At 43.8% G+C, this 23,925-nt stretch overlaps 1 protein-coding gene across 2 annotated transcripts; it reads left to right on the forward strand.

Moving 5' to 3' along the window:
- Positions 1-327: 327 nt before the first annotated feature.
- LOC140187845 (interleukin-17A-like) lies at positions 328-23,246 on the forward strand. Of its 2 annotated transcripts, XM_072243644.1 has the most exons (4): positions 328-558; positions 9,360-9,477; positions 16,584-16,807; positions 22,902-23,246. In XM_072243644.1, exons 2-4 carry the CDS (start codon positions 9,427-9,429, stop codon positions 23,140-23,142), a joined length of 516 nt encoding a protein of 171 aa, XP_072099745.1. In that variant the 5' UTR covers positions 328-558; positions 9,360-9,426; the 3' UTR covers positions 23,143-23,246. The 2 variants fall into 2 exon arrangements, with proteins under 2 accessions (XP_072099745.1, XP_072099752.1); XM_072243651.1 differs by lacking the exon at positions 9,360-9,477 and having other exon boundaries at positions 331-558.
- Positions 23,247-23,925: the final 679 nt, after the last annotated feature.

Here is a 23,925-nt window from a genome sequence, read left to right on the forward strand (position 1 = left end):
TTTATTATGTATTGTAATGTACTGCTTCAGCAAAACAAATACCGACATATACCAGTGATACTTAAACCTGATTCTGATTATGAATCTTCCTTTGTACTAAGAAGACGATAAAAGTGCTATTAAAAATACAAGAATTTCTATAAAAGAAGTATGTGTTATTTCACGTGTGAGATGTATTCCTGAACCTATCGAACCCAAGTACATTATAATCTTCTTGCATTATAATCTTATGAACAGGCGAAGGGAATTTCTGACGGCCGCAGTCACTGCCATATAAGGTAGCTAAGGGGCACGGTCACAATGTAATCCCTACTCCGCCCTTTTTCTCTCGCTCTCTCTCTCTTTCTCTTTCCCTCTAGGGCTGACGCGCTTTGAAACGACGCAGAACGCCGAAGGATCTCGGGGGTTTCCGCAATCGAAACCACAAAGAGCGCCTCATAAAAGCTCCCCAGAGCGGGAATCAGTTCTTAATACCAGACAGCAGGGGCAAGTCTGCAGTCAAGAGACCACACAAGGTGAAAATCGAGTCGGAGGAAGTCTACAATAATGTATTCAAAGGTAACTCCAGTGATAATGACCTACGAGGTTTTGCAGGCTGTGACTGGAGCTCTCGTTCCTTACCAAGTTGTATTGACTTTTGAAAGACAACTTTTTTAAATACAAGTGTTGCAGACGGGCGCTGTTAATCCCGAGACCTTCACTGTGTCGTTTGCTTTTAAAACGAGGAACACACACAAAACGCTGGAAGAACTCGGCAGGCCAGGCAGCATCCGTGGAACGGAGTACAGTCCTGCTGGAGGGTCTCGGCCCAAAACGTCGACTGTACTCTCTTCCATAGATGCTTCCTGGCCTGCTGAGTTGTGTGTGTTGCTTGGATTTCCAGCATCTGCAGATGTTCTCTTTTTAGTTATTAAAACGATGCATTTTTGCATTGTTTCCAGTCAGTAACGGGTCGAAACCTAGTTTTGTTCCTGAACGTATTCTGTCTGTCTTCAAATAATGCCATGACTGTTCTTTCATCTAACATCAGTTCATAGGGGGCTCAGGGTATACTGGGGAGTTCTTATCTGTCCACATGAAGTTATTTCACAAGTTTCTGTAATTGGAATTGAATGAATCAAGGTGGTATATGGTGACATATGTACTTTGCTAAGAAGCTTACCTTGAACTACTGGCCTGAGGTACTGCTTGGCAAACTGTGAGACTTCATTCAGTACAACTGTATACTGTGAGAGTTGTACTAAAGCCCAGATGACCCAGAGGAGAGAAAGTGTTATACCAACCGGTATTTTTGGCTGTAATGTCCAATGCTTTTGTTGCATCAGATCCTGAGAAGGGCTTAATCCAAGGATTTCAAGTTCAGTTTTATTGTCATTCAACCATTCACATGTATACAGCTAAATGAAACAGTGTTCTTCTAGGACCAAGGTGTAAAACACAGTACATATAGACACACAGCATATATAGTTACAATCCAGCACACACAGTCAGAAAATAGTATTAGCACAAGTCTTTGAGTGGCATAGTCTGAAGACTGATGGTATCCTAGAACCACGTTTCTGTAAGGATAAGTACAGAGCAATTCCTCATCTCGCTCAGTTTCAGTTGCAGACAAATTTAATCCAGTTTCTTTTCCAAGGAGTGAACACTGGAAAGCAGTATTAACTTTGGGTGGTATCTTTCCATATCCTTCCGAGCATGATTTACTGTCTGATGAAAGGTTTCAGCCCCAAAACGTTGACTGTTTATTCCTCTCCATAGATGCTGCCTGACCTGCTGAGTTCCTTCAGCATTTTGTGTGTGTGTGTGGCTCCTGATCTCCAGCATCTGCAGAATCTCTTGTGTTTGCTATTTATTTCTGTTAATTACCCCTCAGTTTCACTCTCCCTTCCCCTACATCTCACCCACTCTTATAGTTTCTGCATCTTTCACCCCAGCAGCGTTTCTTTAATGGTGGTGCTGGTGAAGGTGAACTCTCATCTCCTTCTCCAGCCTCTTGTACAGCTTTGCTCCAGGTTCCCAGTGTCGGCTGTCTTTCTTGTGTCTTGTTTGGCCCTACTGTCATGATCATATACAGCACAGAAGCAGGTCATACATAGAATATAGAACATTACAGCACAACACAGGCCCTCCAGCCCACAATGTTGTCCCAACATTTTAACCTAACCCTTCCCTGCCCCATTACCCTCTATTTTTCTATCATCCGTGTTTCTTAAATACCCCTAATATATATGCCTCTCCCACCACCCCTGGCAGGGTCTTCCATGTACTCTACAATCTCTGTGTTAGTAATAAAAAAAACTTGTCTCTGACAGCTACCCCCCCCTGCCCCCCAGGATACTTTCCTCCAATCACTTTATAAATTATGTCCCTCCATATAGTGGGGGAGTTCCCAAAAGGTTAATGTGCAGCTTGAGTGGGAGGTGAGGAAGGCAAATACAATGTTAGCATTTATTTAGAGAGGACTAGAGTACAAAAGCAAGGATGTAATACTGAGGCTTTAAAAGGTATTGGTCAGACTGTGCTTGGACTACTGTGAGCAGTTTTCAGTCCCTTATCTAAGAAAAGATGTCCTGGTATTGGCGAGGATCCAGAGGAGGTTCGTGAGAATGATTTCAGAAATGAAAGGGTTAACATATGAGCATTTGATGGCTCTGGTTCTGTACTTGCTGGAGTTTAGAATGAGGAGGGATCTCATTGAGACTTACTGAATATTGAAAAGTCTGCACAGAGTGGATATGGAGAGGATGTTTCCTGTATTGGGGACATGTAGTACCAGAGGGCATGGCCTTCAAATTGAGGGAAGTGACTTTAGAACAAAGATGAGGAAAAATTTCTTTATCTGGAGAGTGGGGAATCTATGGAATTCTTTCCCACAGACAGCTGTATAGACCAAGTCATTGGCTGTATTGAAAGTGGAGGTTAATAGGTTCTTGATAAATCAGGCCGTCAAAGGTCATGGGGAAAATAGAGGAGGATGGGGTTGAGAGGGATAACAAATCAGCTGTGATAGAATGGTGGATTAGACTCAATGGGCTGAATAGCCTAATTCTGCTCCTAGGTCTCTTGATATAAGCCACTTCTGTTCTTGGAAAAAGTCTCTGACTATCCACTTATCTATGCCTTTTGGCATCTTTTATACCTCCATCGTCACCTTTTATCCTCCTTTTTCTCCAAAAAGAAAAGCTCTTTGTCACTAGGCCTTTCTTCATAAGACATGCTCTCTAGTCCAGGCAGCATCCTGGTAAATCTCCTCTGAACCCTCTCTAAAGCTTCCATATTCTTCCAATAATGAGGCCACCAGCTCTGAACACAATACTCCAAGTGTGGTTTAACCAGGGTTTCATAGATCTGCAACATTGACTCACGGCCCCCGACTAATGAAGGCCAACACACCATATGCCTTCTTAACCACCCTATCAGCTTGTACGATGACTTTAAGGGATTTAGCTACAATGACTGCACTGAACATGTGCCAAATTAAACTAAATCCCTTACACAATGAACATCCCTGCATTCCCTGTATCTCTCTAATGGCCTCTATGGTATCTGGTTCCAGCGCTACCTCCTGGCAGCACATTCCAGGCATGAGCCGCTCTCTGTGAAAAATTGAACTTGCCCTGTACATCCCATTTATACTTTCTCTCCCTGTCAAATAGCCCTTTCTCCTCTGTTTAAATCTCTGAACCCCCCCCCCACATTCAACATCTAGCTCCCGCTGCAAGAAGATGTGGCCGATAGCATCTACTAAGGGGAATAAAGAGTTTTGTCATGAAATGTCGATTCTTTATTCCTTTCCATAGATGCTGCATGGCCAGCTTTGGGGTGGGGGAGGTGTTTTTGTGTGTGTGTCTCTCTCTATGGCCTGTAGTAACAGTACACAGTGGCACTGAATGGCTTCTGCATTGTCGGAGGTAACATCCTTCAGATCAGTCTTGGAAAATACATACAACACACATCAAAGTTGCTGGTGAACGCAGCAGGCCAGGCTGCCTGGCCTGCTGTGTTCACCAGCAACTTTGATGTGTGTTGCTTGAATTTCCAGCATCTGCAGAATTCCTGTTGTTTGGAAAATACATACACTTGTCCAGGCAAAGATTCCAGAGAGGTTCCACTCTGACCATTACCTCACTGGATTGCCTAGTTGGTCTGCTCATAATGTTTGTGGGATCTTGACTGTGGAGAAACTCAGTGGATCAGGCAACACTGTGGAGAGGGGAAGGAATTGTCAATGTTTCAGACTGCAAGCCTGCATCAGGACAGAGTGGAGTGGCGATGTGGCCAGTGTATAGGGGAGATTTTTATTATTTGTGATTCCTTTTTTTTTCTCTCTCCCTCCCTCTCTATTCTCAGTCTGGATGCAGGGTTTCAGCTGGAAACATTGAGAGCCCTTTCTCCCCTCCCCTGCCCCACAGTTGCTGCTCAACCTGTCATCATCATCATCATCAGGTGCCGTGCCCAGTCTGAGCTTTGACTGCCACGGCCCACACACTCCTGTTTCGGGTCAAGTGGATCAATTCATTGGTATTCATTTCCAGTTCTCTGGCAGCTGTCTCCATCATCATTTGTCTTTGTCTCCCTCTTGCTTTCTTCCCTTCAATCTTTCCCATAATTACCATGCATTTTAACTCCTCTTTCCTAATCACGTCCAATGAAGTTATGTTGCCTTTTCATGATCTCATACATTATTTCTCTTTTTGTGTTTGCTCTGTTCATGACATCCTTGTTAGATATTCGTTTCGTCCATGATATTCTTTGCATCCTCCTCAAAAACCACATCTCTGCTGCTACAATTTGATTCCTCATGTTACTAGATATTATCCAACATTCTGAGCCATATAATATAACTGGATAAACGTAACATTTCAGTACTCTGAGGCGGGTTGTCATGCCTAGTTTAGTATTGGTCAGTATACTCTTCATTCTTGTAAAGGTGTCTTTTGCCATCCCTATTTTTCTTTTGATGTCCATGTCGCACCTGCCATCTGATGTCACCCAGCTTCCTAAGTAACAAAAGTTCTGTACTTGTTTTATGTCTTCCCCGTTTATTCTCAGCCTGCAGATAGGATTCTCCTTCTTTTTGGATATCACCATACATTCTGTCTTTTTGCAATTGATAGATAGACCCATTTTTGCACTTTCTTCAACAATTATATCAATTGTTTTGTAGTTCTTCCTCCGTACTTGCAATTAACAGTGTCATCTGCATATCTGAAATTATTGATGTTTTCACCACCATCTTTGAATCCCAAGATGTCTCTTTTTTTTGTAATATTGTTTCACTGTAGCCATTAAATAAATCAGGGGAGAAAACACACCCTTGTCTAACGCCTGTCTTGATTTTCGTAAAGTGACTTATTTCTCCATCTATTCTTACAGCGACAGTTTGTTCCCAGTACAGATTTCTGATTAGGCGAAGGTCTTTCGAATCTAGATCTAGATTTTTCTGTAATATTTCAAATAACTTATTGTGCTTCACTTTATCAAATGCTTTTGTGTAGTCGATAAAACAAACAAACAAATCTTTTTGCACTTGAATAGCTCGTTCTGATAGTATCCTTAACATCAATATCACGTTTCTTGTACCTTTGTCTTTCACAAAACCACATTGTATCTTACTTTTAGCTCTTGTCATCAAAATTCTTAGAAGTATCTTGGTGATATGACTCATTAAACTTATAGTCCTATGTAACTGACATTATATTGCTCCCGGCTTCTTAGGAAGAGTAATAAGTGTACAGCCTGTACACCTCCTTTAGACTTGACCCTTCCTTGGTAACCTTTTCTCCTTTGTATCTCTCTCTCCTCACACTTGCCATGTTAATATTGTGCTGTTCCCCGTGCCTTAGGCAGGACATGTTAGCACTGGTCGGGGGTGCGGGGGGCAGAGTGGAGTTATTGAAGGCAGTCTAACCTGTGATTGTGTACTTTGGACGAAAAAGACTGAGGGAGATTTAACTGAGGTGTGACCTGAACAGGATGAATGAAAGAGATCTATTTCCCTTTAGAGAAAGGACAGAGAATGGATTAAAATGAATTGGTATAAGGACTGAGAGAAGTTGAGAAACAGAAGTACATTCAACATTGATCACTCCATTTGAACGTGATGTTCTTCTGAGAGGTGGTTAATTGGTAGGTGTAGAGGCCGACCTGGGTTCCACATACCCAGGATGATAGGGCAGATTCCCTGAATGGAGAACGTCTGTGCGTGCGTGACTTTGTTTAACGTGGGAAGGTTAATGTATGGGCAGCCACCCCACAGTCTTTGACAGATCGGGGTTAGGGCCGCAGTGGCTTGGAATGCAAGATGACTGCTGCAGCCTTCCTCTGCCTTCACTGCTGTTGTGATGTGTCATCGTCTTCTGGTTTAAGATGGCGTTGGTGAATCTCAGCAACTTCTGGTTGGTGGTCGATGAACAAGGAGAAGGGCTAAATACTTTGTTAATCACTCTTTCAATCATTGCAAGCAATAGCCTGTAACCTCCCTTTGAATTTGGAGGGAACCTGATGTTTGGATGACGATTTAGTCGCGGGCCAGATTGAAAAGTCAGGGTGTCAGGGCCTGAGGCAAGGGATGGGCCATTTCAGTTTGCTGCTCCACAAGGTTTGCTCTACTCTGTGCTGAACTAAGGGTCTGTGGACGTTCTCTCTTTGTGGACTTCAGTTCAGAACGGTATTTAATTGAATTTATTGTTTGCATGATTTGTTTTTTCTCTCTGCACATTTGATGGTCTTTTTTTTTAAATGGGATCTTTAGGGTTTCTTTGTTTTGTGGCTGCCTGTATAGAGACAAATCTCAAGGCTGTATAATGTATACATACTTGGATAATAAATGTTCTTGAACTTTTGCTGGTTCCACTGTTGAGGTCTTGGTTGGATCGCTCTTTGCGGAACCTCCTGCCTTGACCTTGCCACTATGGGTGACTGTACCAGGAGTTAAGCTCCAGATGGCAACACTCCTGGGATCTCAGGAACAAACAAGCCTCTCCAGCACGACAAGGTGACGATCTTCGGAGAAAATTCAATGAGTAACCACTGACTGAAAATGTGCTGGAGGAAGTAATACTCATCACAGCTCAAAAGTACCTTGTGAACATTTGAGGAACACGCAATTGACCACAAACGGGAAAGGAAGAAACACAAGATTCTGCAGGTGCTGGAAATCAAGAACAATGAATACAAAATTCTGGAGGAACCCAGCAGGTCAGGCAACGTCAATGGAGAGGAATAAACAGTTGACATTTCAGGCCGAGACCCTTCATCAGGACTGGAACGTAAGGGGGGGGGGGGAACCAGACTATGAGGGTGGAGGAAGGAGAAGGAGCACAAGCTGGCAGATGATAGGTGAGACTAGATGAGGGTGGGTGGGGGAAGGGAGGGGGTGAAATGAGAAGCTGGGAAGGTGGAAGAGGTAAAGGGTTGAAAATAGGCAGAGTGTAAAAGGGTTTAGTTTGACCCATTTTAAGCTGGTGTAGGCACAATGGGTAGAGATACCTGTAGATAACATGATTGGCTTGTGATAATACTTTGCAATATTCTACAATGGACCTTAATTTACGCTAAAAGTGCCTACAATAGTTGGACCACTTCCATATTTTAACCATGTGCAGATAGGATGTGGAGGAAAAGGTGACATACGGCCTGGGCTACGGTCCATAGGAGCATAAGTAACTGTTTTCAGAACTTGGAGAGGAATTTCCCTGACTTCCCTTACTTCTCCAATTGACCCAAGGGTTTTCCCTCTGCGTCACACTGTTCGCTGACATTTGGGGTTTTAAAGCATAGAACAGCACAGTACAGGTCCTTCAGCCCATGATCTTTAACCTACTCCCAAGATCACTCCAACCCTTCCCTCCATCATTCTTTCATCCATATGCCTATCTAAGAGTCTTTTAAATGTCCCTAATGTACCTGCCCCACCACTAGGCTTGGTGGTTTTAAGCTGCAACCCTATCAGATGGGTGTAATGAATTAATTAATTTTGGGTCATTTTGGGAAAGTAGGAAGTTTTTCAGGTGACCTGACCTGACCAGATTTGAGTTCTTGTCCACCAGTGAATGAGATTCTGGCCTGAAACTTTTACTCGTTATTCTTCTCCGTAGCTGCTGCCTGACCTGCTGAGTTTCTCCAGCATTTTGTTTGTGTTACTTTGTATTGCTGTGTGGCGCGTGGCCAAGTGGTTAAGGCATTGGACTAGCGATCTGAAGGTTGTGAGTTCGAGCCCAGACAAGGCAGCGTGTGTGTCCTTGAGCAAGGCACTTAACCACACACTGCTCCAGTCTACCCAGCTGAAAATGGGTACCGGCAAAATGCTGGGGGTTAACCTCGCGTTAGACTGGCGTCCTATCTGGGGGGGGGGGGGAACGGTCTAGAACTCTGTTGCTTCATGCCACGGAAACCGGCATAAGCACTGGCCTGATGGGCCTATAAGGCTCGGGACAGACTTTAACTAACTTTGTATTGCTAGGATTTGACCTGATTGTAGAACAATCACAATTTGGTTTACAATTTTGCCCATAATCAATGATACTCCAGTGCTGGGGGTAAGTATCAGACTAAAATATTGATGTTGTACTTGTAGTAGAGAAGATCTCATAACATCAGTCTGTCTGGATTCATATCCAGGCTTCGAAGGAAATTTGTTGTTGAGCAGCATGCATATCTTAAGAAGATGAGCGAGTTAGGGCTTTTTTCTTTGGAGTGGAAGAGCAGGAGATCTGACTTGATAAAGGTGTACAAGATGATGAGGCATAGATCAAGTGGACAGCCAGAGATTTTCTCCCCCCCCCCCCCACCCCCAACAGCGGAAATGGCTAAGAGGAGAGGTCATGATGTTAAGGTGATTGGAGGAAAGTATGGAGGGGATGTGAAAGATGGTCTTTGAGTGGCGGATGTGTGGTACACCCTAGTAGGGGTGGTGGTAAAGGCAGGTACATTAGAGATGTTTAAGAAATTCTTAGATGGGTACATGGATGAAAGAAAAGAAAAACGGAGGGCTATGTGAGAGGGAAGAGTTAGACTGATTTTGGACTGGGTTAAGACATCAGTACAACATTGTGGGCCAACGTGCCTGTATAGTGCTGTACAGTTTTATTTTCTGTGACCTACCTGTCTCAGTTCACCTTGCCTGTGTCTTATCCAGTACAGGACAATATTCAGAATCAGATGTATTATCACTGGTGTATGTCATGATTTTTTTTTTGCTGCAGCAGTTCACTACAATACATATAAAATAACTATAGGTTTTAATAAGATGTATTTAAAAATAAATAGTGCAAAAACAACAAAATAGTGAGGTTGCATTTGTGGATCGTTCAGAAACCTGGAGTTGTGCTTAGAACATTGAGTTTGCATTTCAGGCTCCTGCACCAGGTCCCTGATGGGAGTGAAGAGAAGAAGGCACGTCCCGGGTAGCGAGGGTCCTTAATGATGGATGCCGCCTTCCAGAGGAACCACCTTTTGAAGATGCCCTCAATGGTGGGGAGGCTTTGACTCAGCTCTGGCCCCATGTGTTTTCCATAGAACTGTATGACTGGAAACATAACATCCCAGGAATGTCTCCATAAATGCTTTCAGTATGTTAACTCAAAAAAGCCGCCGATGTAATTTCAGCTGCTTCCAATAACCTTCTCAAAAACAAAGGGGCTGTTTTTAGTGAAGGCATGCTTACTCATGTTTATTTAGGTGACGATGACCAGCTGTATTTGGTGGAACTACTTTATTAGCTTTCTGATAGCTGGGTGGAGGTGCAAGGTGCTGCATTTGGTGGAACTATTTATTAGCACTACATTTAATGATTTTAAACATTATTTAAACCTATTTTAACACATCTGATTGATCTTAAATCATTGCTTCACAGAAGATAGATACTTCATTAATACCAAAGGAAATTACAATGTCACAGTAGCATTACAAATTCATAGATATAAATATTAGACAAGAAGTAGAAAGAAAAAATAAATGACCTCAAACAGCCTAACAAGAGGGTTTTATCACTTCCCCTGCTATAGGTTGACTCATTATAGAGTCTAATGGCTGAGGGTAAGAATGACTTCATTAGTGCTCTTTGGAAAGTGTAGTTGTTTTGGTCTATTACTAGAAATTCAGCCAAGTTGGCATGCAGAGGATGAGAAACATTGTTTAGAATTGCCAGGATTTTCTGTAGGGTCCTCTGTTCGACCACAGCCTCCAGTGTGTCCAGTTTGAAGGCTATAACAGAGCCAGCCTTTCTAATCAGTTTATTGAGCCTGTCAGCATCACCTGAGTTGATGCCAATGCCCCAGCACACCATTGCATAGAAGATTGTATTGGTGACGACAAACTGGTAGAACATGTGAAGGAGAGGCCTGCATACGCCAAAGGATCTCACTCTCCTCAGGAAGTAGAGGTGACTGTGGCCATATTCTCAAAAAGGAATGAGTTGTGCTTCAAGACGTCTGGAATCATTTGTTTTGCTCCTGTTACAGGCTGGGAGGGACTGGAGCCAATTACTCCTCTAACTTTCCCAGACACATTAGGGTCCCAATTGCAGTATGGCTTTTTGCTGCACAGTTAGCAAGTTGTGAGCTCGAATCCCACCCGAGTAACCAGCGATCTGCTGGAGGAGCTCTGTGGGAGGAAGGGAGGCACAGAGGGAGGGGAGGAGAGAATTGCAAAGTTCAAAGTACATTTATTATCGAAGTGTGTGTGTGTATGTGTGTATATACATAAAAATACAACCTTGAGATTTATCTTCTTGCAGACAGCTACAAAACAAAGAAACATCATAGAACTCATTGACAGAAACCTCCCTGCAGAACAAGACCATCAGAGGTGTGTGTGGGGGGGGGGGGGGAATAAAAGAGCAAATGATGCAAAAAGCAAACAGTAACCCAGAAACATTAAACATTCAAAATACATTTATTATCAAAATACAAATATGTCACACTTACTACCCTGAGATTTGTTTTCCTGCGGGCATGCTCAATAAATCCATAATAGAATCAATGAAAGACCGCTCCAACTGGGTGCTCAACCAGTGTGCAACAGACAACAAACTCTGCGAATACAAAAAGAAAGAAAAAATGATAATTAGCAATAAATATTGAGAACATGAGATGAACTGACCTTGAAAGTGAGTCCATAGGTTGTGGGAACAGTTCTGTAATGAGGCAAATGAGGTTGAGTGACGTTATCCCCATTGGTTCAAAAGCCTAATGGTTGTGGGGTAGTGACTGTTCCTGAACATGGTGTGATTTTCAAGGCTCCTGTATCATCTTTGTGATGGTATCAGCAAGAAGAGAGCATGGCCTGGGTGGTGGGGGTCGCTGATGATAGATGTTGGCTTTCCTGTGACAACACTCTGTGTAGATGTGCTCAATAGTAGGAGGAGCTTAACCTGTGATGGACTGGCCTGTATCCACTACTTTTTGTAGGAATTTCTGTTCAAGGGCATTGCTTGCCATTTCCATACCAGGCAGTGAAGCAGTCAGTCAATATACTGTTCACTACACGTCTGTAGATATTCAAAGTTTTAGCATCATCATATGATATGATGCTAAATCACGGTCTTTCCATGACCATGATTGTTCTTGGCAAATTTTTCTACAGAAGTGGTTCTGGGCAGTGTCTTTACAAGACAGGTGACCCTACCCGTTATCACTACTCTTCAGAGATTGCCTGCCTGGTGTCAGTGGTCACATAACCAGGGCTTGTGATATGCACCGGCTGCTGATACAACCATCCACCACCTGCTCCCATGGCTTGACGTCACCCAGATTGGGGGTGGTGGGGGTGGGCTAAGCAGATGCTACCCCTTGCTCAACAGTGACCTGCCAGCTAGTGGAGAGAAGGAGCGCCTTACCCCTCCTTTGGTAGGGACGTATCTCCGCCCCGCCACCCATCCTCTGTTCAACAACTGTTCTAAATTAATCAATTTATTTAAGTGTGACAGCTCAGTTGCATCAGTGGGCTCCAGTGAACCTGATTTAGTCCTTGCCTCTGGTGCTGTCTGTGTAACATCTGCATGTTCTTTCTGCAACCGCCAGGGTTTCTTCTGGATCCTCTGGTCTTCTCCCACCTCCAAAAGTCCTGTGAGCTGGCAAATTCTCCACTGTATATTGTGAGCTGTGGCATCTGGGGCTGGGGCGGAACTCAATGAGAAAATATGGAGAATGAAATGAGGTGTAGAATTGGTATAAGCAGGCGCTTGAATGTCTACGTGGACTTGTTGGGTTGATTGACCTTGACTCCAAGTGTGAACAGGTTTTGTAGTGCATATTTTTCTCCCAGGGTGGAAATGGCTAATGTTGGGGGGTGGGGAACAGCAGGTCAGGCAGCATCTGTGGGGATGAAGAATTGTCGACGTTTTGGGCTGAGAACCTTCATCAGGACCGTAAGGGAAGGGAGAAGAAGCCAGCATAAGATGGCGGGGGGGGGGGGGTGGATATGGAAGGAATACAAACTGGTGTGGGGGCCTGAATTGAAAAGCTGTAAAGTTTCTAGTCCTAATGAAGGTTCTTGGCCCAAATCGTCAACTGTTAATTCCTCTCCATAGATGCTGTCTGACCTGCATTTTTTGTGTTACTCTAGATTTCCAGCATCAGCAGAATCTCTTGTGTTTTAATGAGTTCATAATTTGAAGGTAATTGAAGAAAAGTAAAGGGGGGTGTCACTACACAGAAAGTGGTGGCTGTGTGGAATACCTTGTCAGGGGTAGTGGTAGATACAGATAAATTAGGGGCATTTAAGAAACTCTGAGGTGGGTACATCGATGATAGAAAAATGGAGGGCTATGTACAAGGGAGTAGGCTAAGAAGTTGGCACAACATCATGGGCTGGAGGGCCTGTACTGTGCTGTTATGTTCAAAATTTAAGACATGCCACAGACGGCTGTGGAGGCCAGGTCACTGGTGTATTTAAGGCAAAGGTTGATAGGTTCTTGATTAGCCAGAGTGTGAAATGTTGCAGGGAGAAGGCAGGAGATTGGGGCTGAGAAGGGAAATGGATCAACCATAATGAAATGGCGGGTCAGATTCTTATGGGCTTATGACCTTGTGGTTAACTGCATCGTTTTGAGCTCAAAGAAAACCTCCAGTGTGTTTGAGGGATATTTGCAAAGCTCCAATCATCGCCAACAGAGTCATGGAGCTCTGAAGCTGGCCCTTCAGCCCATCTGGAACCTGTTGATAAAGATTGGTTGACTGAAAGGGAGTCACTCTGACCTACATGCAGTTCCTGACCTAGATTGTGTGCTTGATGTCATTTCAGTCTGAACCATCTGGGTAGAGGTAAAGTGTATTTTTAAAGTCTGTATTCCCCAGGGCCAGGTGAACCTTAATTACTTCTACTTTGTTGAAGATGAGTTGCATTGCACCCTGTATTTGCAATCTCCTGGGCGTTCCGGCATGTAACAGAGGGTAGAAGGAACGCAAGTTCACACCTGCATTCTCAAACATTCTGTCACGGAAGGATTTCATTTATAAACACCACCTTACAATGCTGAATAGCCCAAAGCATTTCACAAATACATACTGTACATTATTTGTGTGTGATTGTAGTGTGATGGAAGAAAGCAGGCTCACACATGCCTTGCGTCTGTTTCAGTGATGTTAGCTGGGAGGTACCTGTTGGGAAGATCATCAAGGTCTCTCCATTGGATGATTTCATTGTTCAAAAGTTCAATGTAAATTTACTATCAAAGGTTCATATGTTCATTTTATTATCAAGTATGTATGCAGAATGCAACTCTGAGATTTGTCTTCTCCAGATAGCCATAAAATACAGAAAAACCATAGAAGTAGTTGAAAGAAAGGCAGCAACAACCCTCCACCCCACACAAAAAGACTCTCAAACCCAAACCTTCCCTTGCACGAAAACAGATCACCCATATCTCCAGCCTGCCAATTGGCAACAAGAAAGAATGGACAAAAAAAAAACATAGAACCAACAAAGGCCAAATCCGCAGATCTCTGAGTTTTGATAATATTTCCAAGAGCATCAGGACCCTGTGGCCTCTCTGAGAGCAGCGACACGAACTGTATACAACCCAGGGATTCCTTTTCTTGCGGGCAGTAATGGTAAATATAAGAAACCACACCCAACAGGATGGACAATGACCAATGTGGTTAAAAAAGAACTGTGCAAACTCAGAAAGAAAGAGAAAAAAAGTAATAATAATTAATAAATGGGCGCCTCAGTATCATAGTGGTTAGCATGATGCTATTGCAGCTCAGGGCATCAGAGTATGGAGTACAATCCAGGTGTTCCCTATATGGAGTCACTGTATGCCTTCCTTGTAGAATGCATAGGTTTTCTCTGGTTCCTCTGGCAGTCCAAAGATGTACAGGGTGGGTTAGTTGGTCATTGTAAATTGTCTCGTTAGGGTTAAATTGGGATTGTTGGGGTTTGCTAGGCAGCACAGCTTGACGAGCTGGAAGGGCCTACTCCTTGTTGTATCTCAATAAGTAAGCAAAAATTAACATTGAGAACATGAGGTGGATTGTAAGTCCATTTCACTGGTGGGGTGAGTGAAGTTGTCCCCTCCAACTCAAATATTGGGTAGTTTAATGAGGAGATGGAGCCTGATCATTTTTCCTGGGGTTGGGAATAGGCAGGTGAAAAGGAGTGAAAAGTTGGGATGGGAATTGTGTGGTGGCGGGCAGAGAGTTCCTTCACTGGAAGGAGAAGTCTATATTCATGCTGTCATGTTGGAGGTAGCCAGACATGATACAAGATGTTGCTTCTCCACCCTGAGGGGGGCCTCATCTTGGTGCAATAAGATAAAGATCACAATTTTAAAAAATGAAATGCATATCAATACATAACACAGTTGTATGACTATAAAATGATGCTAGGCACAGGAGTGTCTGTATTTAAGGTGACTGAAAGGAAGTAATAAAGTAGTGGTGATGGTGGGTGGAGGTGTTGATCAGCCTTGCTGCTTGGGGAAAGTAATTGTGTTTATTTTTGAGTTGGTGATCCTGGTGTAGATGCTACATAGCCTTCTCCCTGTGAGGAGTGGGACATATAGTCCATAAACAGGGTGGGTGAGATCCTTCATGATATTGCTGGCCTTTTTCTGGCACCTTTCTGTATATATGCCAGTACCGGTGATGCTTTGGTTAGTTTTGACTAATTTATGACCCCTTTATTTGGCTATTCGAGAGACGTTGGTCAAAATACCAAGAGACTTCTGCTCTTCTGGAAGCAGGTTCATTAGTGAAGGATGTGTACTGAAGTTGTTGGAGAATGTTAAGGTGGGGACAGTGACACTGAGTTTGCAGGCTTGGCCAAGGTCTCAGGAAAACTGGGGGTGGGGGGGAAGGTTGGATTACTGAGTTTAACCCAACCTTCCCAGATCACACACAGGTCAGCATTTCACTTAAATGTGATATCAACTCCTGCCACTCCACCATGGACAGTCCCAAGTCTGGCAGCGAAAGGAGGAAGGTTTGGCATGGGGCTAGCAACCCCATTCTGTAACAACCCAATACTACAGAAATTCCAAAGACCTCATCCCTAGGAGAGAATTTGTTGTTCAAGAAAGTTCTAACCAATTTTGAGAAAGGGCTAGATGAGGAAATATGAAGCAATCCTCATAGAGGGATCAGAAGTGGAAAGAGTGAGCAACTTCAAGTTCCTGGGTACCAAGGTCTCTGAGGATCTAACCTGATCCCAACATATCGATGCAACTATAAAGAAGGCAAGATGGCAGCTATATTTCGTTAGGAATTTGATGCAATTTGGTTTGTCACCAAAAACACAAACTTCTATAAATGTACAATGGAGAGCCTTATGACAGGCTGCAGTACTGTCTCGTATTGGGGGGGGGGGGGTACTGCACAGGATCGGGTGAATCTACAGAAAGTTGTAAAATTAGCTCCATCATGGGTAGAAGCCTCCCAAGATCTCTTTAGGTAGCGGTGCATCAGAAAGATGATGCATTATTAAGGACCCACATCACCCAGGACATGCCCTCATCTCATTGTTACTGTCAGGAAGGAGGTACAGAAGCCTGAAGAGACAGTCAGTGATTCAGGAACAGCGGATTTCTGAATGGGCATTGAACCCATGTACACTACCTCACTTCTTATTATTTCTGTTTTTGCACTATTGTTTTTAATTTAACAATTTAACATATGTACTTACTGTAATTTAATGTGATTTTGTTTTTCTATATTTATTATGTGTAGCATTGTACTGCTGTCACCAAGTTAACAAATTTCACGACATATACCAGTGATATTAAACCCCTTTCTAATTCTGAGACTGTCCTGTCCAGCTGCATCACTGGTATGGGGATTGCAAGGCATCTGACCCTACAAAGGATCGAGGACTAAGAATATCATTGGGATCTCTCTTCCACCCAACCCCCTACCATCATGCAGAAGGTGCCGTAGCATTAGGACAAGGTGGGAAACAGCTTCTACCCCCAGGCTGTAAAACTATTGAACTCCCTGCCACCACCCAGGTCTAGTGAAAGTTTCTTTTAACCAGTTTAACAGACGTAACGACCTGTTGGTTAGAATTTCCAGAGAAAGATTGATGAGAAGGTTCTCTTAAGGTCCTTTGAAACTCAGTTGTAACCAGGAATTCTCTTTTAGTTTCTGCAGGTGGAATGGCTTGTGTGCCTTGTGTTGCTGTCAGTGGCCGTCCCATGCATTACAGCCCGGCATTCGTGTGCTGAACCCTCTGAGAAGCGTCTGTTGAACAAGCTAAAACATTCTGGGTCCAACGCAGAGCAGTTCATTCCTGGCAAAGAATTCAATGCTTCTCATAGTCCTACCTCTCTGATTGGAGAGCAGAGTAATTCCCCTTGGTCATACAGGTAACTACAGGGCATTTTGGACTTGCTCACTGGGAGACAATAGTCTTAACCTACAGTCTATGTCACTTTATTAGGTATACCTGTACACCTAGTTAATGCAAATATCTGATCAGCCAATCATGTAGCAGCTCAAAGCATAAAAGCGTGCAGACATGGACAAGAGGTTCAATTGTTATTCAGACCAAACATCAGCGTGGGAAAGAAATGTGATCCAAGTGATTTTTGACCTTCGCATGATTGCTGGTGCCAGGTGGGATGGTTTCAGAAATTGCTGATCTTCTGGGATTTTCGCACACAACCGTCTCTAGAGTTTGCAGAGAATGGTGTGAAAATCAAAGAAAAAACATCCGGTGAGCAGCAGTTCTGTGGGGGAAGACGACTTGTTAATGCGAGAGCTCAGAGTGGTTCATGCTGGCAGAAAGGCGACGGTAACTCAAATAACCACACATCTGAGTATCTCTGAATGCACAACATGTTGAACCAGCAGCTGAAGACCAGGAACATGCACTCAGGTACAGGAGGCATTGCTGGTGGAATTTCAGGAATAACTTAATTGGTAGAAGGACCAAGAGCAGCTGAGAAACAAGTAGTGCTGGTGTGGAAACCACTGTCAGAAAGTATGTTGGAGGCAGAAATTCTGACACAGCTCAAGAGTACCTTGAAAGTATTTGAGGAACACACAATTGACCACAAACAGGAAAGGGATAGACACATGGGATTCTGCACATGCTGGAAATTTAGAGCAACACACTCTCAAAATTCTGGAGGAACTCAGCAGGTATAGCAACATCTGTGGAGAGGAATAAACAGTCAACATTTCAGTTCGAGACCCTTCATCAGGACTAGAAAGGGAGGAGGAAGAAGCCAGAATGTGAGGGGAGGTGAAGGAGAACAAGCTGGCAGGTGATAGGTGAGATCAGGTGAGGGGGAAGGACGGAGAAGTGGAAGGTGATAGATGGAAGCTCTGAAGAAGGAATCTGATAGAGTGGACCATAGATGGGGAAGGAGGAGGGTCACCAGAGGGATATGATAGGCAAATGAGGAGAAGAGAATGGGAGAGGGGTAATCAGGCAGGAAATGGAAAAAGAGAGAAGGGGAAGAAATTACTGGAAGTTGGAGTGATCAATGTTCATAGCAATAGGCTGAGGGTTCCCAGACAGAGTATGAGGTGTCTTTCCTCCAAAGTGAGAGAGGCTTCTTCGTGGCAGTAGAGGTGACCATGGAATGGGAAGTAGAATTAAAATGTACGGTCACCAGGAAATCCCACCTTTTGTGGACAAAGCTAAATGGTCCCCCAACCTATGCTGGGTCTCACCAATGTAGAGAAAGCCGCACAGGAAAGGGATAAACACATGGGATTCTGCACATGCTGGAAATTTAGAGCAACACACTCTCAAAATTCTGGAGGAACTCAGCAGGTAGGGCAGCATCTGTGGAGAGGAATAAGCAGTCAACATTTCAGTTCAAGACCCTTCATCAGGACTAGAGTTATCTACTCTGAGGTGCCTTCTAAGTCACCATCCAGAGATTCCTGCTAATCTCATGATGGATTAATAGAGAGTGTAGAAGAAATTTAGCAACCAGATACCAGGAGTAAGAAGCTTTGGCTGGAGAGACCAAATAAGGATAAGGAGACCTTGGATTGAAGTGATCCATTCACTATTTGTACTGGTCCATTCCCTGAGTTTATAAACTTGTGATTCTCATCCTGAGGGAAAAGGGAAGAGTCAGTATTCTTCATCCAATCTTTGCTCTAGCAAATGTGAAACCAAGAAATCCTTGTCCGGAAACACAGGCAAAAGGGTAAACTGAACTTGTTTTCATAAGGGAAATTTGCAAATACTGTATATAAAACCAGACTTTAGTTTAAAAAAAAGAGAGAGGGGACTGATCCCAACTAAGACGAGGTGACGTAAGTGACTAGAGTCAGGAGCAACTAACAATCTGCTGAGGAGCTCAGGGGCCATTAAGCATAGGACAGTATAGCACAGCACAGGCTTCTTGGCCCACAATGTTGTGCTGACCTTTTAACCTACTCTAAGATGAATCTAACCCTTCCCTCCACATCCCCCTCCACTTTTCTAGCATCCATGTGCCTATCTAAGAGTCTCTTAAATATCCCTAATGTATCTGACTCTACCACCACTCTTCTCTGTGGGGGGGAGGGCCGGGGGAATACCTAACTCTAACATCCCTGTATACTTTCCTGCAATCCCCTTAAAATTATTCTTCCTCGTATTAGCCACTTCTGCCCTGGGAGAAAGTCTCTGGCTGTTCTCTCTATCAATGTCTCTTTTCATCTTGTACACCTCTATCAAGTCACCTCTCATCCTCCTTCACACCAAAGAGAAAAGCCCTACCTACCTCCATAGACATGCTCTCTAATCCAGGCAGCATTCTGGTAAATCTCCTCTGCACCCTCTCTAAAGCTTCCACGTCCTTCCTATAATGAGGATTCCCTTCACCCCAATCTCTTTTACTGGTGTCTTCCCCTTCTCCTTCCAGCCCCGAGAAGGGTCTCAGCCCAAAACGTTGACTCTTTATTCTCCTACGTAGAAGCTGCTTGGCCTGCTGAGTTCCTCCAGCATTTTGTGTGTTGTTCTGGATTTTTACCATCTGCAGAATCTCTTGTGTTTTGGAGAGTATCCCATCAGCCTGGTGTAGAAACCACCAATGCCCAGGAAGGGGAAAGTCTGCAGAAAGAGAGGATACAGCCCAGTCCATCACAGGGAAAGCCCTCCCCACCATTGAGTGCATTTACAAAGAGTGCTGCCACAAGAAAGTAGCATCTGTTATCAAGGACCCCCACCGTCCAAGCCATGTTCTTCTCACAACGACCATCAAGCAGGAGGTGCAGTAACCTCGGGACCTGCACCACCAGGTTCAGGAACAGTTATTGCCCTAAACAATAAGGCTTCAAACCAGCGAGGATAACTTCAATCACCACAACACCAAACTAATTCCACAACCTACAGATTCATTTTCAAGGACTTTTTACAGCTGAGGTTCTCAGTGTTCTATCTTTGATATTTGCAGTTTGTTGTCTTTGCACATTGGTTGTTTTCTGGTCTTTGTTTATGTATAGTTTTTCATAAATTATCTATTTCCTGTAAGTGCCTCCAGGAAAATGAATCTCAAGGTCACATATGGTAACATGTAAGTAATTTGATAATAAATTTAGTTTGAAGTTTGAACATTAATTGGCTTGAATGTCTAGGTGAGTGGAATTCATAGTCATAGATATTGAACCTGAGGGAAATTGGTTTTTGTTACAGTTGCACCATAAATAATTAAATAGTAATAAAACCATAAATAATTAAATAGTAATATGTAAATTATGCCAGGAAATAAGTCCAGGACCAGCCTATTGGCTCAGGGTGTCTGACCCTCCAAGGGAGGAGTTGTAAGTTTGATGGCCACAGGCAGGAATGACTTCCTATGACGCTCTGTGCTCCATCTCGGTGGAATGAGTCTCTGGCTGAATGTACTCCTGTGCCCAACCAGTACATTATGTAGTGGATGGGAGACATTGACCAAGATGGCATGCAACTTGGACAGCATCCTCTTTTCAGACACCACCGTCAGAGAGTCCAGTTCCATCCTCACAACATCACTGGCCTCACGAATGAGTTTGTTGATTAAGGGGAATGGTGTAGGGTAGGACAAAGTTGGTTAGGGTGTGTTGTTTCTGAGTTGTAACTCTCCATTGCTGTGTGGCCATTCAGTGATCATGGTTGGATCCTGGTCATTCCTCCCTAACTCCATTGTGGGAGCATCTTCACCAGGAGGACCTCAGCACTTGCCCCTCCTCTTCTGGGACAACTGGAGGTGAGGGAGGGATGGCGTGCCAGTGATATGGAGCCTGAATGGTTGCTAACACTTCATTGCGGGAGATGTGCCAGAACTTGTCAGTAAAGTGGTATTTAGCGGTTGGGTTTGTTTCCAGAAAGAGCAGATTTAGAAACATCTTGCCCATCAGGTTGATCAGGAGTTTCTGCTGTTGCAACATTTATTCTTAAAGTGAATATTATTAAGTATGTCCTGCAGCAGGAGATTAGATTAGATTAGATTCAACTTTATTGTCATTGTGCCGAGTACAGATACAAAGCCAATGAAATGCAGTTAGTATCGGACCAGAAATGCAAAGAATAGTGTTATTTACAAAAATAACTGCGAATAAAAAGTAAGTGCTACAGCACACAACTATAAAAGTACTGAGACTGTACAATATGGGTGCAATACTGCTTAGTGCTGTGATGTGCACCAACATTAAGTCTGCATGAACAATGGCCCTCAGTAGCTATTAACGGGACCCGGGCTGTCTGTATGGGGTTGGTATGTTCTCGCTGTGACTGTGTGGGGTTGCTCCAGTTTCCTCGCACATCACCAATGTTCCAATATTTGAGTATGCTGCCAGAACTTGAGGGTTGGGTTACCAGAAGAGGTTGGGCAGGACTTTATTCCTTGAACTTGGGAGATTGAGGGCTGATCTTATAGCGGAGTATAGGGGCACCATGTAGATGTAGTGGTTAGTGTGATGCTGTTACAGCTCAGGGTATCAGCAGTGCTGAGTTCAATTCTGGCACTCTCTGTAAGAAAGCTTGTCCTTCTCGTCTGCATGGGGCTTTCCTCCAGGTGCTCTAGTTTGCTCCTGTAGTCCAAAGACAAGCTGGTTAGTAGGTTAATTGATCCTGTGATTAGGCTAGTGTAAAAATGGTGGGGCGCTGGGTGGCACAGTTCAGTGGGCCGGAAGGAGATGCTCCGTGCTGTATCTCTCAATAAAAGTAAATGAAATCATAAGGGCCTAGATAGGATGAATGCACAAACACAAGAGATTCTGCAGATGCTGGAAATCCAGAGCAACACACACACAATGCTGGAGGAACTCAGCAAGTCAGGCAGCATCTATGGAAATGAATAAACAGTCTATTTTTCAGGCTGAGATCCTTCTGGAAACATTGACTGTTTATTCCCCTCCATGGGTGTTGCCTGACTTGTTGAGATCCTCCAGCATTTTGTGTGTTTTGTCATTGGGAGAATGCATACCATCTTTTTCTCCAGTGAAATGGAATCAAAAACTGAAGGTTTTAGGTGGGGTCGGTGGGGGGGGGGGGGGGATCTTAAGGGACCTGCCTGGCAGCTTCACGCCAGAGAAGGGTGGTGGATGGATTGAATGAGCTGCTAGAGAAAGTTGTAGAGGCAGGTACAATTACAACATTTAAGAGGCAAACAACAGGAATTCTGCAGATGCTGGAAATTCAAGCAACACACATCAAAGTCGCTGGTGAATGCAGCAGGCCAAGCAGCATCTGTAGGAAGAGGTGCAGTCGACGTTTCAGGCCAAAACCCTTCGTCAGGACATTTAAGAGGCGTTTGGATAAGTACATGGACAGGAAAATTGTAGAGGGATTTGGGCAAATGAGACTAGTGTTTTTATTTTATAATTATTCATTTAGAGTTACATTGTAGAACAGGCCCTTCCAGTTCTCTGAGCCGCGCTGCCCAGCAACCCACCTATTTAACCCTAGTCTAATCACAGGACAGTTTACGATGACCAATTAACCTACTAACCGGTACGTCTTTGGACTGTGGGAGGAAACCAGAGCACCCGGTGGAAACCCACACATTCCATGGGGAGGAGGTACAAACTCCTTACAGAGGAATTGAACTCCTAACTCCGATGCTGCCGAACTGTAATAGTGTCGCTCTAACCCCAACGCTATCGAGATACCTGATGTACTGGGGCACAATGGAAAAACCTGTCTGACATGTCATCCACACAGATCGTTTCATCATATCAGTGCATTGAGGTAGTAGAAGGGACAAGCAATAATGAAATACACAGCACGGTACTACAGTGGCAGAGAAAAAACAGTGCAGGCAGACAATAAAGTGCAAGGCCATAATGAGGTACATTTTGAGGTCAGGAGTCCATCTTATCATACAAAGATATAACAGTGGGTTAGAAAGTGTCCTTGAGGCTGGTGGTACGTATTTTCAGAATTTTGTATTTTCTTCTTGATGCATTTGGAGGGGAACATGGGAACCAAAAGTGGTAGCAGTTTCATCTTGAACTATTTTGCTTTTCAAACAGAATTAACGAAGACAGTGCACGCTACCCAAGGAAGTTGATGGAAGCGTACTGTTTGTACAAGGGCTGCATCAAAACCAATGGGAAGGTGGATAACAGCTTATCAAGCGTGCCGTATCACACATCCGTCGTAGTGCTGAGAAGGGACTCAAAGTGCAAACACAAGACCTACATCTACCGACTGGCTGTGGAAAAGATCGCATTGTTCTGCACCTGTGTGATGCCCACAGGGCACAAGTCTTAGTGGGATATCTAAAATCCCAGTAGAAAGAATGTAGCCCTCTTTTTTTTTTTAAGGTTCATGGAAAACCATTTCTATAAGCCAGTGATTAAAAAATGTGAAATATTTTGCTTTGTAAAGCCCCACTTTGCTTATCCAACCCTCAGTGTCAGAAGGGTGAATTGAATTGAAAATGGGACTGTCTCCTCTCCCCCCCCACCCCCCTTACCAAGACATTAACATTTCATCGACCCTACATTCGACAAGGCTGAAGATTTTATCCTGCTTTTTTTTTTGCAATTGCAGAGAGCTTTGTGCCTGGAATAGACTGGTGGGCTAGTTCCCATTAAGAACTTGCTGATTACTGCAGGCCTTCCTTTGGAAGCCTGAAGTCTTTGCTGTCCCACTGCATTTTCCTCAAAGATTTGGGGCCATAAAACAGATCAGAATTAGGCTAGTCTGTCCCACAATTCTCTCTCTCTCACACACACACACACACAAACACACACACACACACACACACACACACACACACACACACACACACACACACAAATGCAGGAGGTCAGGCAGCATCTGGGGAAAGGAATAAAGTGTCGATGTTTTGGGCCAAAACTCTTCATTGGGTCTGAGAAGAGACTTGGCTACCAGTGGTAATATAATCATGTTTAGGCACACACAAGAAGCAAGAGGTAGAGAAGCTCAAACTTGGAAGGCTGCAGGGCTGAAACAAGTTGGCCAGATGTTTTTTTTATTAAGAGTATCCTTTCAATTGGAGCTGCAATTGAAATCCACTCAAGTGCTAGG

Source organism: Mobula birostris, chromosome 2, assembly GCF_030028105.1.
Source record: "Mobula birostris isolate sMobBir1 chromosome 2, sMobBir1.hap1, whole genome shotgun sequence".
NCBI lineage: Eukaryota > Metazoa > Chordata > Chondrichthyes > Myliobatiformes > Myliobatidae > Mobula > Mobula birostris.